The following is a 23551-nucleotide window of genomic DNA, read 5'->3' on the forward strand; positions in this document are numbered from 1 at the left end:
GGAGGAGAGGTGGGGAAATATTGGTAAAAAGGTGTAGTTATACGTAAATCAGTACTCAAATCTGAATTGTTAAAGTGCGTTATTAGTGTTAGTGTGGTTTTTGTTGTATGTGTTTTTTTGTGGTTGCTGTTTGTGTTGAAAAAAATGATTTAAAAAAAGGTTGTCGTAAACTAGAATCCCACCCACAAACTCTCCTTCACACAGTCTGTAAATTGAGGGGAGGGTCACACACCTCACCTGTGCTAATACTGGAAGTCTTTGGCCTGTATAGGCACACCTTGTATGTAGAGCCTCCAGCCACAGGCACTGTCTATCATGAAAATGGGTCCTTTGACTGGGAAGATTCATTAAGTTGCTGTCATCCGATGCTGAAGGATTGCATCTCAGCTTGTCAGTCACTCTGACATTGCCTACAAAGAATAAGAGGAACAGAAATGCTTTCGACTTCTATATCAGCCCTGAGAGCCATTCCATGGACTCTGCACCCCTGTTTCTGATGACAGATGTACATTATCCTCATCCTCAATGAACCAGGCAGTGGAAAAGACATTAAAGATGGAAGCCTGAGAGAGAGGAAAAGGTTTCTGGCTTCTTCCTGGGTGGGATTGCGGAAACCAAGAGTGGACCTCCCTACCTCTCTCTTGGGATTTCCTCTCCTATCCAGGGGGAACAAAGGTTGGACTGGGCAGAACACCTGCGTCTGGGCAGGGCAGGGGCTTATGGGGGCGGGAAGAGGATGGAGATTGAAGGAAGGAAGTGGTGGGGGGACTGGACCCTCCCCCCACTATCCAGGGATCCCTCTCTGGTCGCCTTGAAGGGGTGGCCGATTCCTGGGCGGGAGGGAGAAGCCAAGGAGGCCCCTCCGGAGATTCCTCATGGGCGCCACGATGGAGACGTCTCCCCAAAGACTCGTCTCCCCCCCCCCCCCGGCCAATGCTGCGCTTCCTTGCCCCTTGGCCACCTCCCTCTCTCCCGGAGTCTCCCCTGCACCCAGAGGCCCCCTTGGCGCGGCTCACCCCTCGCCATGCGCGACCCATATCTCCATCCGGAGGGGCCCCCCAAGAAGAGATGGGGAGGGACAGGGGGGTCTCTATCTAGGCGTCTCTTGCGCCCGTTAACCCTTTCACGGTCTGCCTCTCTCGGCGCGGAGCGCACAGGGCCCCAGGGATGCCTGCGCGGGGGAAATGAGGCCAGGGATTCCTCGTGGGACCCCGTGGGTGGGCGCCCCATGTCCTCCCCTGCCGAGGAAAGCCCCCTTCGGATCACACGTTCAGGGATCCAGGCCCTGCGGGGGGGGCACGGAAGGCGCTTTGGGGAGCTGGAGTGGGTCTCTTGGTTCTTCTCTCCCCTCACCTCCCGCCGCGACCCCTTTACCTCTTTGTCCTCGCTCCGATTCTCATTTCCCTTCCTGCAACATCGATGTTTGGGGGGGAATTCCCTGCCGCCCCTGCTCCCCTTTCTGAAAGGGCGCGCCCCTAGAGCTATGGGGCAGAGCAGCAATCCGGCGTAGAAGAGCCACTTCCGGGAGAAGCAGGCAGTTTGGGAGGGGGCTCACCCCATTCCCGGAACAGAAGCCGGATTGGAGGAGGAGGAGGAGGAGGAGGAGGGGGAGGGGAAGGGGGAGGGAGGAGGATCCTGATACTTCCAAAGGAGAAGCCCAGGAAAGCCTTGCAGCTAGGGGGATGGGCAAATACTATTATGGTTCTTAGGGGAAGAGGGTAGAATAATGGTGTGGGAAACTGGGGATCTTGACAGGGGTGGGTGACGGGCTCATGTTTCTGAATGCCAAAGACTCCTACTTGGTGACAAATCTGTGATGCATCGAAGATGCTGTGGCAAAATGTATTGTGCGATGTAGGGATATCACGGAGTGGGGAGTGGGGTCCGGAGGTGATCAGACGCTGTGGCTTGTCTGGGTGGGGGGGGGGGTTGCCCCTGCACCCCAAGGTCACGCGTGCAGACAGACTGTAGCTGCCTGCTGGTGGGGAAGTGAGCTCCCTCCGAACCCCACTCCCCACTCCGCGATATCCCTGCAGTGCGAAATGAGGAGAGGTCTTAAAAATCCATGCAACCATCTTCTCAGGGTTCCTACTCTTGGTGTGTTTGAACCTTGTTGCAGCAAATAAAGATCAGGTCAACTGACCGCTGTTTGCTTCTTTAACTTGGCTTTATTCTCCTTCTTCTGCTGACCGGAGGGACCCGCTGGGAGGGGCACCCTGACGAGCTGGGCAGCGGAGTAAATTCGCACCCCGGGATGTTTTCCTTCTCAACTCTTTCCCACCTGAGCCTCACCCACTTACCTAAAAGCCAGACACAACACAATGTGACAGGATTGTGACTCCTGCCCTCAGCAAACAAAATAGATCCCCTTCCCCCCCACCAGAGCAAAGCAACCCTGGGATGCTGAGGTCCCCCAGTCCTTGAAATGAAAAGGGGGGGGGCTCGGGAAACCTTCAGGGAGCAGGCGGGGAGGGGGCTGCCCAGGCTCCAGAAGCTCCTTCTCGCTGGTTCCTCCACATCGCCCTCCTGCTGCCTGCCTCCCCTCCGCTCCCAGGGCTGCTTCGCAAGTGCGGGGAAGCTGCAGCCCCTACGCCCCCCCCCCCGAAGTTCCCTTAAGAGCCCCACGTTGCACGGGGCAGGCTCACCTGCAGCGAAACAAAACGCAGCTGCCCTGGCATTGTGGAGCCAGGCTGGGAGCGCACCGTGGGGACCCCAGAAGTGTGTCCGTAGAAGAAATGCGCCTCCCCCCTTCTCTGGTGCTCAAGTGCTGCCGGTGGGCTTCCCAGAAGAGGCCCCTGCTTGGCCCCTGGGAGGACACGGGCCCCTTGGGCCTGATCCGGCAGGGCGCCCCTGATGTTCTGATGGAAGTGAACCCCCCTTTTTCCTTCATGGAGAACAGGGTTTCCCAAATTTGGGTCTCCAGCTGTTTTTTGACTACAGCTCCCATCACCCCTAGCTAGCAGGACCAGTGGTCAGAGATGATGGGAATTGTAGTCAGGCCCTCCAGGTGGCTCTGGCCAGTGAGCCCAGCTGCAGGTGACGGGGGGGGGATTCCTTCCTGGTGTTATGGAAATTACAGGGGAGGGGGTTACCATCTGACATTAACCCCTGGGACGAGGAACCCCAAACCCCTCTCTCCTCAGTCCCAAATGCGCGACTCACACATCGTATAAATACAGGAAAACACGGTCTCTGCATTTTAAGAATGGGCTTCACAGACTTTGTGTTTTATGAATGGGATTTATGAATAACCGAAGCTCACCAATAAAGAGCGCTATATTTTGACAGCTAGCCAATGGGGGAATCCGTAGACGGCTGGAACTGCCTCCAAACCAGCCTTTCAGCTCAGCCTTTGCACAATTGTCTCAGCACCCTCCTGCTGCTCAAACTATGGGCAAAGTATATTAAATATAGCCATTTTGGTTTCGATTGCCTAAAGTTGCTACAATGTTACAAAGTTTGTCTGAATGTATCCTTTCAGCTTGACAGCTCTGGGAATAATGCCTCCTGCCATAATCCCCTGAGCGTGAGAGCACCTACACTTCGCCCCACCAAGGGGCGACAACAGACTTCCAGAGGTGTTCTGAAAGCCCATCTCAGGAGAAGCCCTGAGGGCAAGGATGTGATTTGATTCTGAATTGATTTTAGAATGAATTGATTTTAGAATGTATTTCAATTAATTGTGATCTTATGTAAACAGTGTTACTTTTACTGTTGTTAGCCGCTCTGAACCCGGCTTTGGCTGGGGAGGGTGGGATATAAATATATTTTATTTTATTCATTATTAGTATTAAGAATAATATTAATATTATTATTACAGTGGTACCTCGGGTTACAGACGCCTCAGGTTACAGACTCTGCCAACCCAGAAATAGTACCTCAGGGTAAGAACTATGCTTCAAATTGAGAACAGAAATTGTACAGTGGCAGCGGCGCAGCAGCAGCGGGAGACCCCATTAGCTAAAGTGGTACCTCAGGTTAAGAACAGTTTCAGGTGAAGAACAGACCTCCGGAATGAATTAGGTTGTTAACCCAAGGTACTATTGCATTGTGTCGATAGTTTTCTTGTTCTTTGAGTAATGGATACTGGAGAGGTGTCCAGAGATGTATCTGATAGAGTGACCAAGAGTTGAACTTGTGTAACCCTTTGATACCCCTCCCTATTTGTGGTGCTTAGGGGTTCACTTATTAGTGAAGATGCTATTCGAAAAGTATTCTGGGTGAAGGGGGGGGGTTTAAAAGTCGATGTAAATTGTTCAGAATTGCTCAAACAAAGAGGGATTGCAAGGAGCTTCAGAAAGATCTCTCCAAACAGGGTGAATGGGCAGTAAATACAGTTCACTGTCAACAAGATTAAAGGGATGCATGTTGGGACAAAAGAACACAAACACCCATTACTATAATGTATAGGCTCATGGGGTCTGAACTGGATTTCTCTGTGTGCTCTAGGAGACCAGGGGAGAGGGGAGCTGGTCACAGCAGAAGGGGGAGTCTCCCTGGATGCTTCAGCTGATGGCCTCCTCTGGGTCTCCTGGCCCCCTCCTCTCCTCCCTCCTCTCCTGAACTGCTCTCTGCCCCAGCCTCTTCCTGCTCACCAAAGCCTGTTTCCTCCTCAGCTTGCAACACCTTCCCTCCCGTTCTGCTCCGTTTTCTCCTTCTATCTGCTCATCGCCATCCCACCACCAGTCCCCAGGACCTGAGCCTTCTTCCCTTGTGGGTCCCCCAGCTGGTGCCCCCCTGCACGCCTCCAGTCCATGACAGCAACAGCAGCAACAACAGAAGGGAGCAAGGGAGGAAAGAGGCTGGAAGGACACAGGGCAATGGAGGTGTGTCTTTCGCTTCCTGTCGCCTGGGAGGGAAGTCAGCAACTCGGCATCTGCAGGGGCTTCATGAAGCAAAGCTTTCTGCTGGCTGCTTCCAGGCAAACATGAAACACAAAAACACACACTGTGATCTGTGTCGTACTGCCGTATCAGGTTTTTTTTTTTGTTTTTTTTGCTTTTTCCAAAAAAAGAATATTCATTTTATAACACATATAAAGAACACAAAAAGAAATACAAACAAAATATCCTTATTTTCCTAAACATTGTTAAGTGGGCTTAGTCCCACCTATCTGATTTTCATTTTACTTCATCTTTAGCAGTTTACATATATAATCATTTCTAACCATCTTTTTTTTAATCGCACATAAAATAACTTCAACTATCACTTACAAATAATACTATTTTAAAATACACTATTTTCTACTTCTAACCCTACAGCTTCTATCCACTTCCAAAGCTATTCCAAGATTTAAATATTAACATTTTTTTTCAAATATTCCTTAAACTTCTTCCAATTCTTTCAATACTTCGTTCAATACTTTTTTTCAGTTCATTATAAATCCTTTCCCAGAAGTCTTTTACCTTGGGGCACGTCCACCACATGTGGTAAACGGTTCCTTCTTTTTCTTTACATTTCCAGCATTTATTATCATGAGTATGATACAGTTTTGCTAACTTCACTGGTGTTAAATACCATCATTTTCATCAATTTTTCTCTTAATGCATTACAAGCTGTAAATTTGGTTCCTTTTTCCACAATTTCTCCCAATCCACCATCGTGATATTGTGCCCCACATCCCTAGCCCATTCAATCATTGCAGATTTCACTTGTTCATCTTTCGTATGCCATTCCAGCAATAAATTATACATCTTAGATAGGTTTTTTGTTTTTGTATCTTAATAATTTCGCTTCCAGTTTGGATTTCTCTCTCTCTGAAAACCAATTTTCTTGTCCATTTTAAACACTTCATTTATCTGGATGTACTGGAACCAATCATCTAATTTCTCTTTCAACGGATCATAAGATTGTGATCTAAATTGGTCCCCTACTTCCATCAGAATAGCATTATACTTCAACCACATATCTTTCATATTCAACCTTTTATGGGTCTTAGCTTCCAATGGTGAGCCATATCAGTTGTTTTTCAAGGGTTCTCAGAATGCGTCAGGGAATGGTCTGAAGCCAAGTATGGGGAAATGCATTCTCAGACAGATCAGCTTTCCTGGGAGCTGGAGGAGGGGAATTCTCCCCCCTCTTTTGCAGTGGTCTCAGAAGCAGGGAGTGACACTGATACAGAGCAGATTAGACAGCAGTTACCTAGCTAAGAGATAAGGACAAGAGAAACAGACTCAGCTGGCCCTGAAGCAGGAATACGGATAATTCTGAGTTCATTGCTGGGAAGAAGAGTGGCCTCTGAGAGGAACATGTCCCACACTCCACACATCTAAATGGGTTCTCCCCTGTGAGACTCCCTAGATGTTTCTTAAAAACTCCATTATAACTAAAGCACTTTCTGTAATCTTTCCATTTAAACTGCTTCTCCTCATTTCTCTTGATGGTTTGTAGGGTTTTAACTCTTAAAGTTCAACCTGTGTATAAGTCTGTTGATTTAGAACTTCCCCAATACTGGACTTCTACCTCTGCCTAACTTCCTGACATTTATATGGTTTGTCTCTTGTGTGAGTTTGTAATGTAAATCAAGGATTCCACTCTGACTGAAGCTCCTTCAAGAGGCCAAACATTTAAATGGTTTCTCCGATATGGGTCTGCTGATGTTTTCTAAAACTTCCACTGTGACTGAAGCTCTTTCCACACTCAATGCATTTATATGGTTTCTCCCCTGTGTGAGTCCTTTGATGTTTTTTAAGGGATCCATTATCACTAAAGCTCTTTCCACACTCCATACATTTATATGGTTTCTCCCCTGTGTGAGTCCGTTGATGTCTTTTAAGGTCTGCATTGAAACCGAAGCTCTTTTCACACTCAGTGCATTTAAATGGTTTCTCCCCTCTGTGAGTCTGTTGATGTGTTCTAAGGTTTCCAATATAAAGGAAGCTCTTTCCACACTCCATACATTTAAATGGTTTCTCCCCTGTATGAGTCTGTTGATGTCTTCTAAGGTGTGCATTATCACTAAAGCTCTTTCCGCACTCCATACATTTAAATGGTTTCTCCCCTGTGTGAGTCTGGTGATGTAAATTGAGGTGTCCACTCTTACTAAAGCTCTTTCCACACTCCATACATTTAAATGGTTTCTCCCCGGTGTGAGTCCGCTGATGTGTTCTAAGGTTTCCATTATTACAAAAGCTCTTTCCACACTCCATACATTTAAATGGTTTCTCCCCTGTGTGTGTCCGTTGATGTGATCTAAGGTTTCCAATATAAAGGAAGCTCTTTCCACACTCCATACATTTAAATGGTTTCTCCCCTGTGTGTGTCCGTTGGTGTGTTCTAAGGTTTCCAATATAAAGGAAGCTCTTTCCACACTCCGTACATTTAAATGGTTTCTCCCCTGTATGAATCTGTTGATGTCTTCCAAGGTGTCCACTCTGACTAAAGCTCTTTCCACACTCCATACATTTAAATGATTTCTCCCCTGTGTGTGTCCGTTGATGTGATCTAAGGTTTCCAATATAACGGAAGCTCTTTCCACACTCCATACATTTAAATGGTTTCTCCCCTGTGTGTGTCCGTTGATGTGTTCTAAGGTTTCTAATATAAAGGAAGCTCTTTCCACACTCCATACATTTAAATGGTTTCTCTCCTGTATGAGTCTGTTGATGTCTTCTAAGTTGTGCATTATCACTAAAGCTCTTTCCACACTCCATACATTTAAATGGTTTCTCCCCTGTATGAGTCTGTTGATGTCTTCTAAGGTGTCCACTCTGACTAAAGCTCTTTCCACACTCCATACATTTAAATGGTTTCTCCCCTGTGTGAGTCCGCTGATGTGTTCTAAGTTGTGCATTATGAATAAAGCTCTTTCCACACTCCATACAGTTAAATGGTTTCTCCCCTGTGTGAGTCTGTTGATGTTTTCTACAGTTTCCACTTTCACTAAAGCTCTTTCCGCACTCCATACATTTAAACGGTTTCTCCCCTGTGTGAGTCTGTTGATGTCTTCTAAGGTTTGCATTATGAATAAGGCTCTTTCCACACTCCATACATTTAAATGGTTTCTCCCCTGTGTGAGTCTGTTGATGTTTTCTACAGTTTCCACTATCACTAAAGCTCTTTCCACACTCCATGCATTTAAATGGTTTCTCGCCTGTATGAGTCCGTTGATGTATATTGAGGTGTCCACTATGACTGAAGTTCTTCCCACACTGCTTGCATTTGAATCCTTTCTTCCCCATGTTAATCCGCTGATGTACTCTAAGTTTTCCACTATCAGTGAAACTCTTTCTACACTCCTTACCTTTCAATGGTTTCTCCCCTGTTGGAGGTCATTGATGTGAATTATGTGTGCTCATTCTATGACGCATAATCCACATTTCACACATTCTAATTTCTCTTTCTAATGAAACGAACGGTGCCCCATCTCCTGGAGTTCTGACTGTCTTCTCCATCTCCTTCTTCAGAGTGGGAGGAAAGGAAATCCTGTTTGAGTTTCAAGGAAGAGAACAAATGGAAAGAGAGCACATCAAATGCCATTAGCAGCTTTTCTTATTTCAGCATCTCCTACATTCCCCCGCCTCCTACCCATGTTCCCAGTTTTGAGGAAATAAAGATGCAGTGATGTCAAATGATAGTAATGCAGCAGCAAACTTCAATCATCATTAATAATCCTCAATCATCATTAATAAAGCAGCATGATCTTAGCATACAGCCTTTTTGTAGCCTTATTGGAGTTCACCTATTGGGTCTGCGTTGCTCTGGGACAGGAGGAAGGAAGTCAAAATGCACTTCCGGGTCGAGCGCCATCGGTAATGGCGGCATCCCTCTGATCTCCGGAGGGAGAGCTCTTAAGAAGTCTGGGAACCCTTGAAATCGTAGGCGGGGGAAGCCTACTACCGTGGGACTCGGCGGACACCCTTTGCGCCCCCCCCAAATCGTTAAAGGAGTCCAGTATGGGCTCCGGAGTGTGGCGGCTTTTGTGGCGCGGTGCCGAGAGTCGACTGCTTCTTCTTTGGAGCAACGCCACACAGCTGTTACCAGAGAGCGCCGGCTTTTTCCTGGGACAATTCGGATCTACCCGTGAGTAGGGGAAATATTAGATTTTAAAGAAACGCGGATATTAAATTGGATTTAATCTGGACTTAAAGTACAAGAAAGACTTGATTTGAAACCGAAGCGGTAAGGTTTAAACAGGAAGTCAAGCCTTCCGCTCTGTAAATAGAACAAAGCAAAGAGCTCACGAGCTAAAACTTTTAAAGACGTTCTTTAAACGGAATTAAAATCTGAATGTCTAAAGAGAGATACCCCCTCCGGTAAGCAGGAGAGGAGGGGGAAGAACTGAAATATATATTCCCTGTATGAAAAGATTTATAAGATTTAGAACCACCGCTCCGACGCCTGGACTCGGGCTGTCAAAAGACAATATAAGCCTTATAGAGGAATCGCGAAAGATACTTTTTGACACTCAACTCCGCAAAAATTAAATACAAAGTTTCTGTTGGGTCTATCCTGATATTAAAGTATCTGAAAAATAAGGAGGGGGCACAAGGAAAGAAAGAGGACATCTTTACCAAAGTTACAATTTGCTGACATTGTGTCCCCCTAGTGGATGTTGGAACTGTTACAAAAGAACTGAGGAAATTTCCACTGTTCTCTAAAGTTTTGCAAAACAGCTGCAGCTGGGAGACGACCTTGAGTTTTTATCTTGTGTGGCATGGCAGATGGGAAAGAGAAACTAGAACCGCTTCAGGAAAAAAAAACAAGGTCTGGCAGATCCTTTCACACGGGAATTGGACAACAAAGGAGAGCTTCCGTATCTGGCCCATCAGGGGGTGCTCCTGCACAACCTAAGCCAAAAGGTATGTCAACTGACGAGGTTTTAGCTGCAGGACTGGCTAAAATTCAGGAGTCAATAAATAAATTGACAGCAGAAGTAGCTGAAACAAATAAAAGAGTTGCAGAAGCATCATCCAAAATAGACCAAAATACTGTAATCATTAATCAAAATACTGCTAGCATTAATAATTTGGGCCAGCAAGTTTCTACTAATACAGAGACTATACAGAAATTACTAGAGGAATCTTCCACGACCCGAAAGACAGCTGAGGAAGCAAAGGAGATAGCGGTGGCCACAGAGGAGAAAATACCACCGATTCATAGACAATTGGAGGACCATAGATCAATGTTCTCTATGACTGAATTGAAAGAGAAGCAAACGAATCTGAGAATCAGGGCTGTGCCGGAACTTGAACAAGACAAATGAAGTGATTTCCTTACGCAGGAATTTGTGAACTTTTGGGACTTGGATCTGGAGAAAGAGGAGTTCAAAATAGTGAGTGCCTTTAGACTTGGAAAAGGGGGAAGGAAAATCAAGACGAGAGATTGTTTGATCACGCTCAGATCCAAAGAGGAGAGAGACAAAATCTTGGGACTGCACTTTCAAAAGCCTTTGGAAATAAATCAGATAAGAGTGGAAATATTTAAGGACATTCTGAAACATCTTTTGGAACTTAGATCCAATTATAGAGATTTGGTCGCCCAGTTGAGAAAGAACAGCATCATCTTTAGGTGGGAATTTCCCCAAGGCCTTTCCTTTAGCATTAAAGGAAGAAAGATTAAAATAAGATCAGTGGAAGATAAAGACAGATTTCTGGCGGACTACGAGGAGGACCTGCAGAAGGAACTTCTAAAAGATCAAAGTTCATCGAAAGGAGCATCAGAGAAAGAAGTAATAGAGCAAAAGCAATCCTTGGTTTGGACAAAGTGACACCACCGAGACCGACAGAGCAAGAAGACGCATTGGGAGCAACTGGAGAAAAATTAACACTAAGGCAGTTTTGATTTTTGTGGACGCAGAGAAAGCCTTCGACAATATTTCTTGGAGCTTTATGAAGAAGAATCTCCAGGGGATGGGGGTAGGACAAGAATTTGAAAATGGCATAGGTGCAATTTATTCTGAACAAAAAGCTAAACTAATTGTTAATAATGTGGTGACGGAGGACTTCAGAATAGAAAAAGGAACACGACAAGGTTGCCCAATTTCCCCATTACTATTTATATCGGTCCTGGAGGTTTTGTTGAATATGATTAGAAAGGACCAATTGGTTAAAGGGATAAAGGTCGGAGCCAAACAATATAAATTAAGAGCATTTGCAGATGACTTAGTTTTGACTTTACAGGAGCCAGAGTCCAGTACAAAAAGAGTTCTAGAACTAATTCACGAATTTGGTCAAGTAGCAGGATTTAAACTGAATAAGTTAAAAACAAAGGTTTTGGAAAAGAATTTAACAGAAACTGAGAAAGAGAGGTTTCAGAAAGGGACAGGTTTGACAGTGGTTAAGAAAGTGAAGTACCTGGGGATTAATATGACAGCTAGATTTTTCCCTAACAGTATGCTAAGCCAGGGTTTTACTGTATGTTATATTTTTGCTATTTTTTGGATCCTGTTATGCTTCAGCACAGTCATACCTCACGATACATTTGCTTCAGGTTGCATGTTTTCAGGTTGCGTCCGGGGGCAACACAGTAGTACCGGAAAGGGTTACTTCCGGGTTTCGCGGCTTGGGCATGCACAGACGTGCAAAGTGATGTCACGTGCATGTGCAGAAGCGGCGAATCGCGACCCGCGTATGTGCAGATGCGGATTGTGTTCTGCTAATGTCGCGAACGGACCTCCAGAACAGATCCCATTCGCAACCAGAGGTACCAGTGTAATCAATTTCTCAGCTGAATTATTTTTTTGCTGCGTCTGAGTGGGGTTTTTTTGCTACTCTGCTAATTATACGTCAAACTTGCTCTGGAGATTGTTATGGAGGAACAAGATCTGCAACCTTAAGCCATAAACAGCCTTGGCGCTGGAGACCTGAAGGAGCGTCTCCACCCCCATCACTCAGTCCGGGCAGGGAGGTCCTCCTCCAAGAGTCTTCTCCTGGTTCCCTTGCTGCCAGAAGTGAAGTTCCAGGGAACCAGGCAGAGGGCCTCCTGCCCTATGGAATGCCCTCCCTTCAGAGGGCAAGGAAATGGGCAACTCTCTGACATTTAGAAGACAGCTGCATTGGGATGTTTTTAATGTTTGATGTTTTATTGTCTTTTTTATGTACTTTAAGCTGCCCAGAGTGGCTGGGGAAACCCAACCAGATGGGCGGGGTATAAATACTGCAATCATTCTTATTATCTTGTATATTTTGTAGTTATTTTGGAATTTGTACTGCAATATCAGGTCACAAAATGTGATGGGTGGAGAAAATCACAGGGTTGCCGTAAAGAAGAGTTTGGATTTGATATCCCGCTTTATCACTACCTGAAGGAGTCTCAAAGCGGCTAACATTCTCCTTTCCCTTCCTCCCCCACAACAAACACTCTGTGAGGTGAGTGAGGCTGAGAGACTTCAAAGAAGTGTGACTGGCCCAAGGTCACCCAGCAGCTGCATGTGGAGGAGTGGAGACGCGAACCTGGTTCCCCAGATTACGAGTCTATGGCTCTTAACCACTACACCACACTGACTCCCAGTGTAAACTATAATCCCATCCACAAACTCTCATTCACATGCAGTCTGTGCAGACAGCTCACCTGTGCTAATACTGTCAGTCTTTGGCAAGTGCGGGGAAGCTGCAGGCCCTTCGCTCCCTCCCCCCCCCCCCCAAGTTCCTTTAAGAGACCCATGTTGCACGGGGCAGGATCACCTGCAGTGAAACAAAACGCAGCTGCCCTGACAGAATGAAGCCAGGCTGGGGGGGACCCCAGAAATGTGTCCCTAGAAGAAATGCCAGTCCTAGGCTTTGTAGTTTAACCCACAGCGCCACCCGCGTCCATAAGAAAGGATAAATATGAAGAAATCTGGAAGGATTACTTAAGAGATAAGGCGGAAAGTGGTGTGAAGTAGGGGGAGGAGAGGTGGGGAAATATTGTTAAAAAGGGGTAGTTATACGTAAATCAGTACTCAAATCTGAATTGTTAAAGTGCGTTATTAGTGTTATTGTGGTTTTTGTTGTCTGTGTTTTTTTGTGGTTGCTGTTTGTGTTGAAAAAAATGATTTTAAAAAAGGTTGTCGTAAACTAGAATCCCACCCACAAACTCTCCTTCACACAGTCTGTAAACTGAGGGGAGGGTCACACACCTCACCTGTGCTAATACTGGAAGTCTTTGGCCTGTATAGGCACACCTTGTATGTAGAGCCTCCAGCCACAGGCACTGTCTATCGTGAAAATGGGTCCTTTGACTGGGAAGATTCATTCAGTTGCTGTCATCCGATGCTGAAGGATTGCATCTCAGCTTGTCAGTCACTCTGACATTGCCTACAAAGAATAAGAGGAACAGAAATGCTTTCGACTTCTATATCAGCCCTGAGAGCCATTCCATGGACTCTGCACCCCTGTTTCTGATGACAGGTGAACATTAGCCTCATCCTCAATGAACCAGGCAGTGGAAAAGACATTAAAGATGGAAGCCCGAGAAAGAAGAAAAGGTTTCTGGCTTCTTCCTGGGTGGGATTGCGAAAACCAAGAGTGGACCTCCCGACCTCTCTCTTGGGATTTCCTCTCCTATCCAGGGGGAACAAAGGTTGGACTGGCAGAACCCCTGCGTCTGGGCAGGGCAGGGGATTATGGGGGCGGGAAGAGGATGGAGATTGAAGGAAGGAAGTGGTGGGGGGACTGGACCCCCCCCCACTATCCAGGGATCCCTCTCTGGTCGCCTTGAAGGGGTGGCCGATTCCTGGGCGGAAGGGAGAAGCCAAGGAGGCCCCTCCGGAGATTCCTCATGGGCGCCACGATGGAGACGTCTCCCCAAAGACTCGTCTCCCCCCCCCCCCCCGCCAATGCTGCGCTTCCCGGAGTCTCCCCTGCACCCAGAGGCCCCCTTGGCGCGGCTCACCCCTCGCCATGCGCGCCCCATCTCTCCATCCGGAGGGGCCCCCCAAGACGAGATGGGGAGGGACGGGGGGTCTCTATCTAGGCGTCTCTCGCGCCCGTTAACCCTTTCACGGTCTGCATCCCTCCGCGCGGAGCGCACAGGGCCCCAGGGAAGCCTGCGCGGGGGAATCGGAGCCAGGGAGTCCTCGTGGGACCCCGTGGGTGGGCGCCCCATGTCCTCCCCTGCCAAGGAAAGCCCCCTTCGCAGCACACGTTCCGGGATCCACGCCCTGCCGGTGGGGCCCACGGAAGGCGCTTTGGGGAGGTGGCGGGGGTCTCTGGGTGCTTCTCTCTTCTCTCCCCCCCCCCCCGCGACCCCTTTACCTCTTTGTCCTCGCTCCCGATTCTCATTTCCTTTCCTGCAACATCGATGTTTGGGGGGGGGGGATCCCCTGCCGCCCCTCCTCCCCATTCGAAAGGGCGCGCCCCTAGAGCTACGGCGCAGAGCAGCAATCCGGCGTAGAAGAGCCACTTCCGGGAGAAGCAGGCAGTTTGGGAGGGGGCTCACACCCCTTATTCCCGGAACAGAAGCCGGAGAGGAGGAGGAGGAGGAGGAGGAGGAGGAGGAGGAGGATCCTGATACTTTCAAAGGAGAAGCCCAGGAAAGCCTTGCCGCTAGGGGGATGTCTGAATACTATTATGGTTCTTAGGGGAAGAGGGTTGTATAATGGTGTGGGAAACTGGGGATCTTGACAGGGGTGGGTGACGGGCTCATGTTTCTGAATGCCAAAGACTCCTACTTGGTGACAAATCTGTGATGCATCGAAGATGCTGTGGAAAAATGTATTGTGCGATGTAGGGATATCGCGGAGTGGGGAGTGGGGTCCGGAGGTGATCAGACGCTGTGGCTTGTCGGGGGGGGGGGGTTGCCCCTGCACCCCAAGGTCACGCGTGCAGGCAGACTGTGGCTGCCTGCTGGTGGGGAAGTGTGCTCCCTCCGGACCCTTTTGCAAGTGCTTCTACTGATCCCTCCGGCCCCCCTCAAATTCCTTCTAAGAGCCCCACATTGCACGGGGCAGGCTCGCCTGCAGCGAAACAAAACGCAGCTGCCATGGCAGAGTGGAGCCAGGCTGGGGCGCACTGTGGGGACCCCAGAAATGTGTCCCTAGAAGAAATGCGCCTCCCCAGTCGGGGAAAACCCCCTTCTCTGGGGGTCAAGTGCTGCCGGTGGGCTTCCCAGAAGAGGCCCCTGTGTGGCCCCTGGGAGGACAGGGGCCTCTTGGGCCTGATTCAGCAGGGCTCACCTGACGCTCTGATGCAAGTGAACCCTCCTTTGTCCTTCAGGGAAAACAGGGTTTCCCAAATTTGGGTCTCCAGCTGTTTTTGGACTACAGCTCCCATCACCCGGAGCTAGCAAGACCAGTGGTCAGGGATGATGGGAATTGTAGTCAGGCCCTCCAGGTGGCTCTGGCAAGTGAGCCCAGCTGCAAGTGACAATGGTGAGGGGGGGATTCCTTCCTGGTGTTATGGAAATTACAGGGGAGGGGGTTACCATCTGACATTATGCCCTGGGACGAGGAACCTCAAACCCCTCTCCCCTCAGTCGCAAAAGCACGGCTCACACATCTTATAAATACAAGAAAACACTGTCTCTGCATTTTAAGAATGGGATTTACGGACTTTGTGTTTTATGAATGGGATTTATGAATAACCGAAGCTCACCAATCAAGAGCACTATATTTTGACAGCTAGCCAATGGGGGAATCCGTAGACGGCTGAAACTGCCTCCAAACCAGCCTTCCAGCTCAGCCTTTGCATGATTTTCTGAGCACCTTCCTGCTGCTCAAACTATGGGCAAAGTATATTAAAGCCATTTTGGTTTCGATTGCCTAAAGTTACAAAGATTGTGTCTGAATTTATCCTTTCAACTTGACAGCTCAGGGAATGATACCTAAATTTGTAAATTCATATAAAATCCATACTTTATCTGATTCTTCCCATTCCAACGCCGTTTTAACTCTTAAGAAAAAGTAAATTTAGGCTTCACCCTCCTCCATGACCCTGGAAGCAGATAGCCACATAGGCAGTGAGAACAGGGCCTCCTGCCATAATCCCCTGAGTGTGAGAGCACGTACACTTTGCCCCACCCAGGGAGTGACCAAGGGGCGACAATAGACTTCCACAGAGGCAGCTGACCAAGCCAGGTGTCGCAGGAAACCCCCCTCCCCCAATCATTCAGTTTTAAAAATACACTATCTTCTACTTCTAAGCCTACAGCCTCTATCCACTTCCAAAGCTATTCTAAGATTTAAATATTAACATATTTTTTCAAATATTCTTTAAACTTCTCCCAATCTTCTCCCATCATCTCTTCTCTCTGGTCTCAGAGTCTCCCGGTCAGTTTGGCAAGTTCCATGTAGTCCATCATCTTCATCTGCCCTTCTTCGATAGTTGGTAAATCTTGTTTCTTCCAATTCTTCGCTAGCAATATTCTCGCAGCTGTTGTGGCATACAGAAAAAAAAGTAACATCCTTTTTTGGGGATTTCACCCCCCACTATACCAAGTAAAAAGGCTTCTGGTTTTTTAACAAATGTGTTTTTCAATACTTTTTTCAGTTCATTATAAATCCTTTCCCAGAAGTCTTTTACTTTGGGGCATGTCCACCATATGTGGTAAAAGGTTCCTTCTATCTCTTTACATGTCCAGCATTTATTGTCATGAGTATGATACATTTTTGCTAACTTCACTGGTTTTAAATACCATCTATACATCATTTCCATCAATTTTTCTCTTAATGTGTTACAAGCTGTAAATTTGGTTCCTTTTTCCACAATTTCTCCCAATCCACCATCATGATATTGTGCCCCACATCCCTGGCCCATTCAGTCATTACAGATTTCACTTGTTCATCTTTCGTATGCCATTCCAGCAATAAATTATACATCTTAGATAAGTTTTTTGGTTTTGTATCTAATAATTCCATTTCCAGTTTGGATTTCTCTCTTTGAAAACCAATTTTCTTGTCCATTTTAAACACTTCATTTATCTGGATGTACTGAAACCAATAATCTAATTTTTCTTTCAACGGATCATAAGATTGTGATCTAAATTGGTCCCCTACTTCCATCAGAATAGCATTATACTTCAATCACGTATCTTTCATATTCAACCTTTTATGGGTCTTAGCTTCCAATGGTGAGCCAGATCACTTGTTTTTCAAGGGTTCTCACGATGCATCAGGGAATGGTCTGAAGCTAAGTATGGGGAAATGCATTCTCAGGCAGATCAGCTTTCCTGGGAGCTGGAGGGGGGGAATTGACCCTCCTCTTTTCCAGTGGTCTCAGAAGCAGAGAGTGATACTGATACAGAGCAGATTCTGAGTTCATTGCTGGGAAGAAGAGTGGCCTCTGAGAGGAACATGTCCCACACTCCACACATCTAAATGGGTTCTCCCATGTGAGAGTCCCTAGATGTTTCTTAAAAACTCCATTATAACTAAAGCACTTTCTGTAATCTTTCCATTTAAACTGCTTCTCCTCATTTCTCTTGATGGTTTGTAGGGTTTTAACTCTTCAAGTTCAACCTGTGCATGAGTCTGTTGATGCAGGACTTCTACTAGAACTGGACCTCTACTTCTCTCTAACTTCCTGACACTTATATGGTTTGTCTCTTGTGTGAGTTTGTTAATGTAAATCAAGGATTCCACTCTGACTGAAGCTCCTTCCAGAGGTCATACATTTAAATGGTTTCTCCGATGTGGGTCCGTTGATGTTTTCTAAGACTTCCACTCTGCCTGAAGCTTTTTCCGCACTCCATGCATTTAAATGGTTTCTCCCCCGTGTGAGTCCGCTGGTGTAAATTAAGGTCTCCATTCTGACTGAAGCTCTTTCCGCACTCCATGCATTTATATGGTTTTTCACCCATGTGAGTCCGTTGATGTGTTCTAAGGGATGCGTTGAAAGTAAAGCTCTTTTAACACTCCATACATTTGTATGGTTTCTCCCCTGTGTGAGTCCGTTGATATATATTCAGCTGTCCGCTATAACTGAAGTTCATCCCACACTCCTTGCATTTGAATTATTTCTTGCCCATGTGATTCCGCTGATTTCGTCTAAGTTTTCCACTATCAGTGAAACTCCACACTCTATACCTTTCAGTGGTTTCTCCGGTGTTGGAGGAAATCCAATTTGAGTTTCAAGGAAGAGAACAAATGGAAAGAGAGCACATCAAACGTCATTAGCAGCTTTTCTTATTTCAACATCTCCTACATTCCCCCGCCTCCTACCTATGTTCCCAGTTTTGAGGAAATGAAGATGCAATGTCATCAAATGATAGTAATGCATCAGCAACCTTTCATAATCCTCAATCATCGTTAATAAAGCAGCATGATCTTTGAATACAGCCTTTTCAAACCAATTGTTGCTCTCTGTCCATGAACAGGCCCTCTCTTTCTCTGGTTCATCATTCCTTTGGACATTTCCCATCCTCTCCATCATAATCCTCCATCCACCCCCGTTTCTACCTCTACATCTTCATGAATCACCTGCACAGTCCCATTGGCCTCAGGAGGTCCATGTGGACCATTATATGAGACCCAGGTCTACATCTCGTCCAGGGACTATGGTCTGGGTCAGTCAGAGAACTAGTGACAAGGCTTGGTGCTTGGGGTCAGCTGAATGGGTGCTCAGGGAAGCTCCTGTTCTTGGAGATGGACCTCTGTCTACATGCCTCACATTTCATGGAGAGAGCAGGAGAAGCAGAAGGAAAACAGCTGGCAAATGGGAATCCCCGACGGAAACACCCACCCCCATTGCTCCTTATAATAATGATGTGCTGCCTGATCTCGTGCCCGTCTTCTGACACAGGACTATCCTAATATGACACTGAAAAGCAGGATATTAAAGGCAAGGAGATAACTGTACTTAATGGTACACTTCTTCATATAGTGAAGGGTAGTAGGAGATGGTAGTAGGAGTACCCTTCTGAGGAAAAACCTCACCCCAACTTCCCATGATATATAAAGGTCTGGTGACATCTATTTCAGTGTATCTGAAGAAGTGTACATGCACATGAAAGCGTATACCTAGAACAAACCTAGTTGGTCTCTAAGGTGCTACTGGACTATTTTTTAATTTTTTATTTCAACTGTGTCAGACCAACATGGCTACCTACCTGAATCTAGATGTCATGGGGTATTAGGGGAGTAGTAGTTCCTTTGGCGGAGGATATGTCATGCATCTTATGGGATCATTTATCCACCGTTGGTCCACACTCTGCATTCAACTCTCACCTGTGGCTTCCAGAAGTTGTCAGCATGCAACAGGGTTTCTAAGCTGAATTATTTTTTTGCTGCCTCTGAACGGTTTTTTGCTATTCTGCTAATTATACGTCAAACTTGCTCTGGAGATCGTTATGGAGGAGCAAGATCTGCAATCTAAAGCCATAAGCAGCCTCCTGAAGGAGCGTCTCCACCCCCATCGCTCAGTCCGGACAGGGAGGTCCTCCTCCGAGGGTCTTCTGCAGGTTCCATTGCTGCCAGAAGTGAAGTTCCAGGGAACCAGGCAGAGGGCCTCCCGCCCTATGGAATGCCCTCCCTTCAGAGGGCAAGGAAATGGGCAACTCTCGGACATTTAGAAGACAGCTGTATTGGGATGTTTTTAATGTTTGATGTTTTGCTGTCTTTTATATGTACTTTAAGCTGCCCAGAGTGGCTGGAGAAACACAACCAGATGGGCGGGATCTGAATACTGCAATAACTCTTATCATCTTGTGATTTTTTGTAGTTATTTTGGAATTTTTGCTGCAATATCAGGTCACGAAATATTATGGGTGGAGAAAATCACAGGGCCGTAAATTATAATCCCACAATTCCACCCAGGAATCAGCCAGAGACCTTTTCCTCTCTCTCAGACTTTATTGTCTATTCCACTGAGGATGAGAATAATGTACACCTGTCATCAGAACCAGGGGTGCAGAGTCCATGGAATGGCTCTCAGGGCTGATATGGAAGTTGAACCTCAAAAGCATTTCTGTTCCTCGTATTCTTTGTAGGCAATGTCAGAGTGAATGACAAGCTGAGATGCAATCCTTCAGCATGTGATGACAGTGACTGCATGTATCTTCCCAGTCAAAGGACCCATTTTCATGATAGACAGTTCCTGTGACTGGAGGCTCTACATGCAGAGTGTGCCTATACAGGCCAAAGACTGCCAGTATTAGCACAGGTGAGGTGTGTGACATTTCCAAATTTACAGACTGTATGTGAATGAGAGTTTGTGGGTGGCCGATTCCTGGGTGGGAGGGAGAAGCCAAGGCGGCCCCTCCAGAGAATCCCCGCAGGCGCCACCAAAGACAGGTCTACCTAGCTCCCACCCCGGAAAATCCGAGGGCTCCCTTGGGCAGAAATCAAGACACCAACCAGAGCAATTTGGAGCAAATCAGCAGCCTGTAGGCTCGGTCTTTATTAAAGAAAGACTGTCGCGACAGGACTCCCACCGCCCACAAGGTGAAGCAAGTTGGAAGCCCAGAACAAAAGAAGACCCCAACTTTTATTAGCTCCTAATCCCCTAAGTTACACCCCTAGAAATACATCATATTTACATCATGACTACATTAAAAACAGGAGGAGTCAGGGGAGGGGTTGCACAGGTAATCTGAGTATCCTGACACCTGGCCAGAGCCCCTATCTCCCCCTCCCATGAGTCATTTTCGGGAAACAAAGGGAAAGGCGCAGTTTCCTGCCCCCTGAGGGGAATCCGGTCACGGTCCCTTTGTCATAGTCTGTGTTGAATACACTAGTGTATGCAGTTTGTTGTGTCCATGATAGCCTTCTGTCTGAGCCCATCAAGATGACTATCAAGGTTGCCATGTCAAATGGGTAAAGCTGCAGAGTACGTGCCTGTTCGGTCAAGGGATTATGGCTGACTGGTATCAGGCCACCCCCCTTTGATAGTCCTTGTAATACAAAGCAGAATAAAAGTGATCTGGTGAAAATCCGATATACGGCTGGTTTATGGTGAATTTACGAAGAATACTGTCCTTGAAGTTCAAAGCACTTTCGCCTTTCCGGAAGCGGTTTGCAACATTTTGATTAAATCAGTCACGGTCAATTGGACTCAGAAACTTTGTATTTGAGAACTGTCAAAGAAAGAGAAGCGGGCGCCTGCTGCCTGCAGTACCTGCATGGCCGCCACAAGGGGCGCTGTTCGGTAACGCTGATTGGCTGAAACGGCAGCCGACTGACCCTGAGTTCAGACAGTTGGTCTACCCATAATAAGGATAGGGCGAGGTAGAATGTTTCCGTCCGCTGAGGGAAAATAGAAAGGGTTCCGTGCGGAGCTGTCAAACTGGCGCTTCCTTATTTACGGAAGGCTTTTAGGAGATGTCCTTCTAGAAGGGGCATCTCCAGGCTCAGGGAGGTGGGAGGTGTGTGTGTGTGGTGCTTGCGCATTACATTGTAATGAAAGGGGGGGGGGTGTTCCCGCTACACCTGCCCCAGGGATGCTCCCCCTCCCCACTTCCTCAACTCCCTCCCTCTGTCCCAGAGTCTCCCCTGCGCCCAGAGCCCTCCCCCTTGGCGCGGCTCACCCGTCGCCCTGCGCCCCCCATCTCTCCATCCGGAGGGGCCACCCCAAAACGAGCAGGGGAGGAACACGGGGGTCTCTATCCAGGCCTCCCTCACGCCCGTTAATCCTTCCATGGCCCACCTTTCTTCGCGCAGAACCCACAGAGTCCCAGGGATACCTGCGCGGAGAAATGGGGCGAGGGGGCTTCATTGGGATCCCCTGGGTGGGCTTCCTAAGGGTCCAAGGAAAACCCCCTTCGCAGCACGCGAAGGCGTTTTGAGGATCTGGCGGGGGTTTCTGGGTCCTTTTCTCCCCTCTCCCCCGCCCCCGCGAGCCCTTTACCTCTTTGTCCTCGGTCCCGATTCTCCTTTCCCTTCCTGCAACATCCACGTGGGTGGGGGGGATTCACCTGCCGCCCCTCCTCCCCTTTCCGAAAGCGCGCGCCCCTAGAGCAGCGGCGCAGAGCAGCATTCCGGCGCAGAAGCTCCACTTCCGGGAGAAGCAGGCAGTTTGGGAGGGGGGGCTCCCCCCCTTATTTCCCAGAACAGAAGCCGGACGTTGAGGAGGAGGAGCAACATATTGATTTGGGCTTTGCGGAGGCGGGGTGTGGGAAGGGAAGGTTGGAATTTGGGGGGCCGGGGAGAAGAGGAAGGTTTCCCCCCTCCCCTCTTCCTCCTGTGAATCAGGAGAGTGGGGACGGGCTGATCCCGGCAATCCTACTGCAAAGTGGGGTCCCCCACCCCACAATGTTTATATTGCAAAATCCTTCCCTCCCCCACCCCGCACCATGACATTAGATCCGTCCGTGTTTTAAGTATTGCTGCTGTTAAATCCAGGAAAGGGGAGGCGCAGTCAAGACAGAAATCCATCGGGATGGTGGATTGAATCCTGATACTTTCCAAGGTGAAGCGCAGGAAAGCCTTGCAGCCAGGGGGATGTGTGAATACTATTGTGGTGCTTTGGGGAAGAGGGTACTTAAAAGGTGTGGGAAACTGGGGTTGTGGTGGAGCGATGAACCCCAAAGGATTGAGAATTCACTGTGAACAGGACGGGCCCACCCCAGCCTTACCCCCTTGCCTGAAAGCCTGACACCCCGCAATGTGACAGGATTGTGACTCCTGCCCTCAGCAAGCAAAATATCTCTCCCCCCCCCCCACCGGAACAAGGCAATCTATGGGATGCTGAGGTGCCCTGAGGGCTGTGCGGACCCCCATTCCTTGAAATGGAGGGAGCCGTGGTCTGTGGCTCTGTGTGTGTCTCAGGCAAAAGGGGGAGGGCTGCTCTGTGTGTTTTGCTAGCAGTTAAATTGCACATTTGGAGGGGGGCTTTATTTTTGTGTGCTTTGCATTGAGACTTGTGTTTCCAGCTCAGCCAGGGGAACTGGGTCTGGAGGGCCAGATGTGTGTGTGTGTGTGTGTGTGTGTGTGTGTGTGTGAGAGAGAGAGAGAGAGAGAGAGGAACCCCCCACCCCACAACAACAGGCTCCCAGCTCTGTGTATGTCTATGTATATGTAATGCTCTTGTCCGGCTGAGGGCTGGGGGCTGCAGAGATCAGGCTCTCTCCCCCCTTGGCACAACTGTGAGTTCTCGGCCCAGGACTGGCGGGCTGTGCAGCCGAGGGGGGCTTTTCTTTATGTGTCTTTTTTTCTATAGGCTTTCTCACTGTGGGCCTTGCTGGCAGCAGGCCACCTGTCTCTTTTCAAAAGTCTTCCCCCCCACCTTTTATTTGATCTGCAACATGTTGGAAGGGCAGGGAGTCCCTCTTGTGTAACAACTTAAGCAGGAGGGCATGATGGGAGAGGTCACACTCACAGGAGGAATGGACTCCGTTACAAGGCATGGTGAATAATTTTGGCAAATTTGAACGCAAATACGGTGGAGCGTATTTTGGCAAATTCGAACGCAAATATGACTGAGAACTCCCTGCGAACAGCCCCACCCCCCCGGGCTCGTAGGACCTGGAGCAAACCAACCAGGTCTTTAGAAGCATGACAAAACACCCTGGATGTTTGGAGCAGTTTGCATACGCAGATTCCTGGGTAGCGGTCCTGAGAGAGAGCCCGACATATGTTCAAAGGACAGTATTGTGCCTCACTGATGGTGCAGTGGGCACTGAAGGAGGCAGAAGTAATCAAACCCCAAAAGAAAGAACACTTTTCCAGAGGAGAGGTAAAAACAAAATAACCAATGTGGCC

General features: G+C 47.9%; 2 protein-coding genes across 2 annotated transcripts in view; both read right to left on the reverse strand.

Moving 5' to 3' along the window:
- Positions 1-23551, reverse strand: part of LOC310658851 (uncharacterized protein) — a gene marked incomplete at its 3' end in the record, with an annotated part of 53453 nt that overhangs the window by 8303 nt on the left and 21599 nt on the right. Inside the window, exons 4-5 of the mRNA XM_083401220.1 lie at positions 13063-13235; positions 238-410 (exon numbers count right to left, since the gene is read on the reverse strand). The remainder of the gene's footprint in view (positions 1-237; positions 411-13062; positions 13236-23551) is intronic.
- On the reverse strand, positions 6138-19049 carry LOC310658852 (uncharacterized protein; the record flags this gene model as incomplete). Its single annotated transcript, XM_083401221.1, has 3 exons — positions 18964-19049; positions 7463-8424; positions 6138-6145 (listed from the first exon to the last, which is right to left on the reverse strand). Exons 2-3 carry the CDS (start codon positions 8178-8180, stop codon positions 6138-6140), a joined length of 726 nt encoding a protein of 241 aa, XP_083257347.1. The 5' UTR covers positions 8181-8424; positions 18964-19049.

The sequence above is a fragment of the Podarcis tiliguerta genome (assembly GCF_965153285.1).
Source record: "Podarcis tiliguerta genome assembly, chromosome: 10".
Lineage (NCBI taxonomy): Eukaryota > Metazoa > Chordata > Lepidosauria > Squamata > Lacertidae > Podarcis > Podarcis tiliguerta.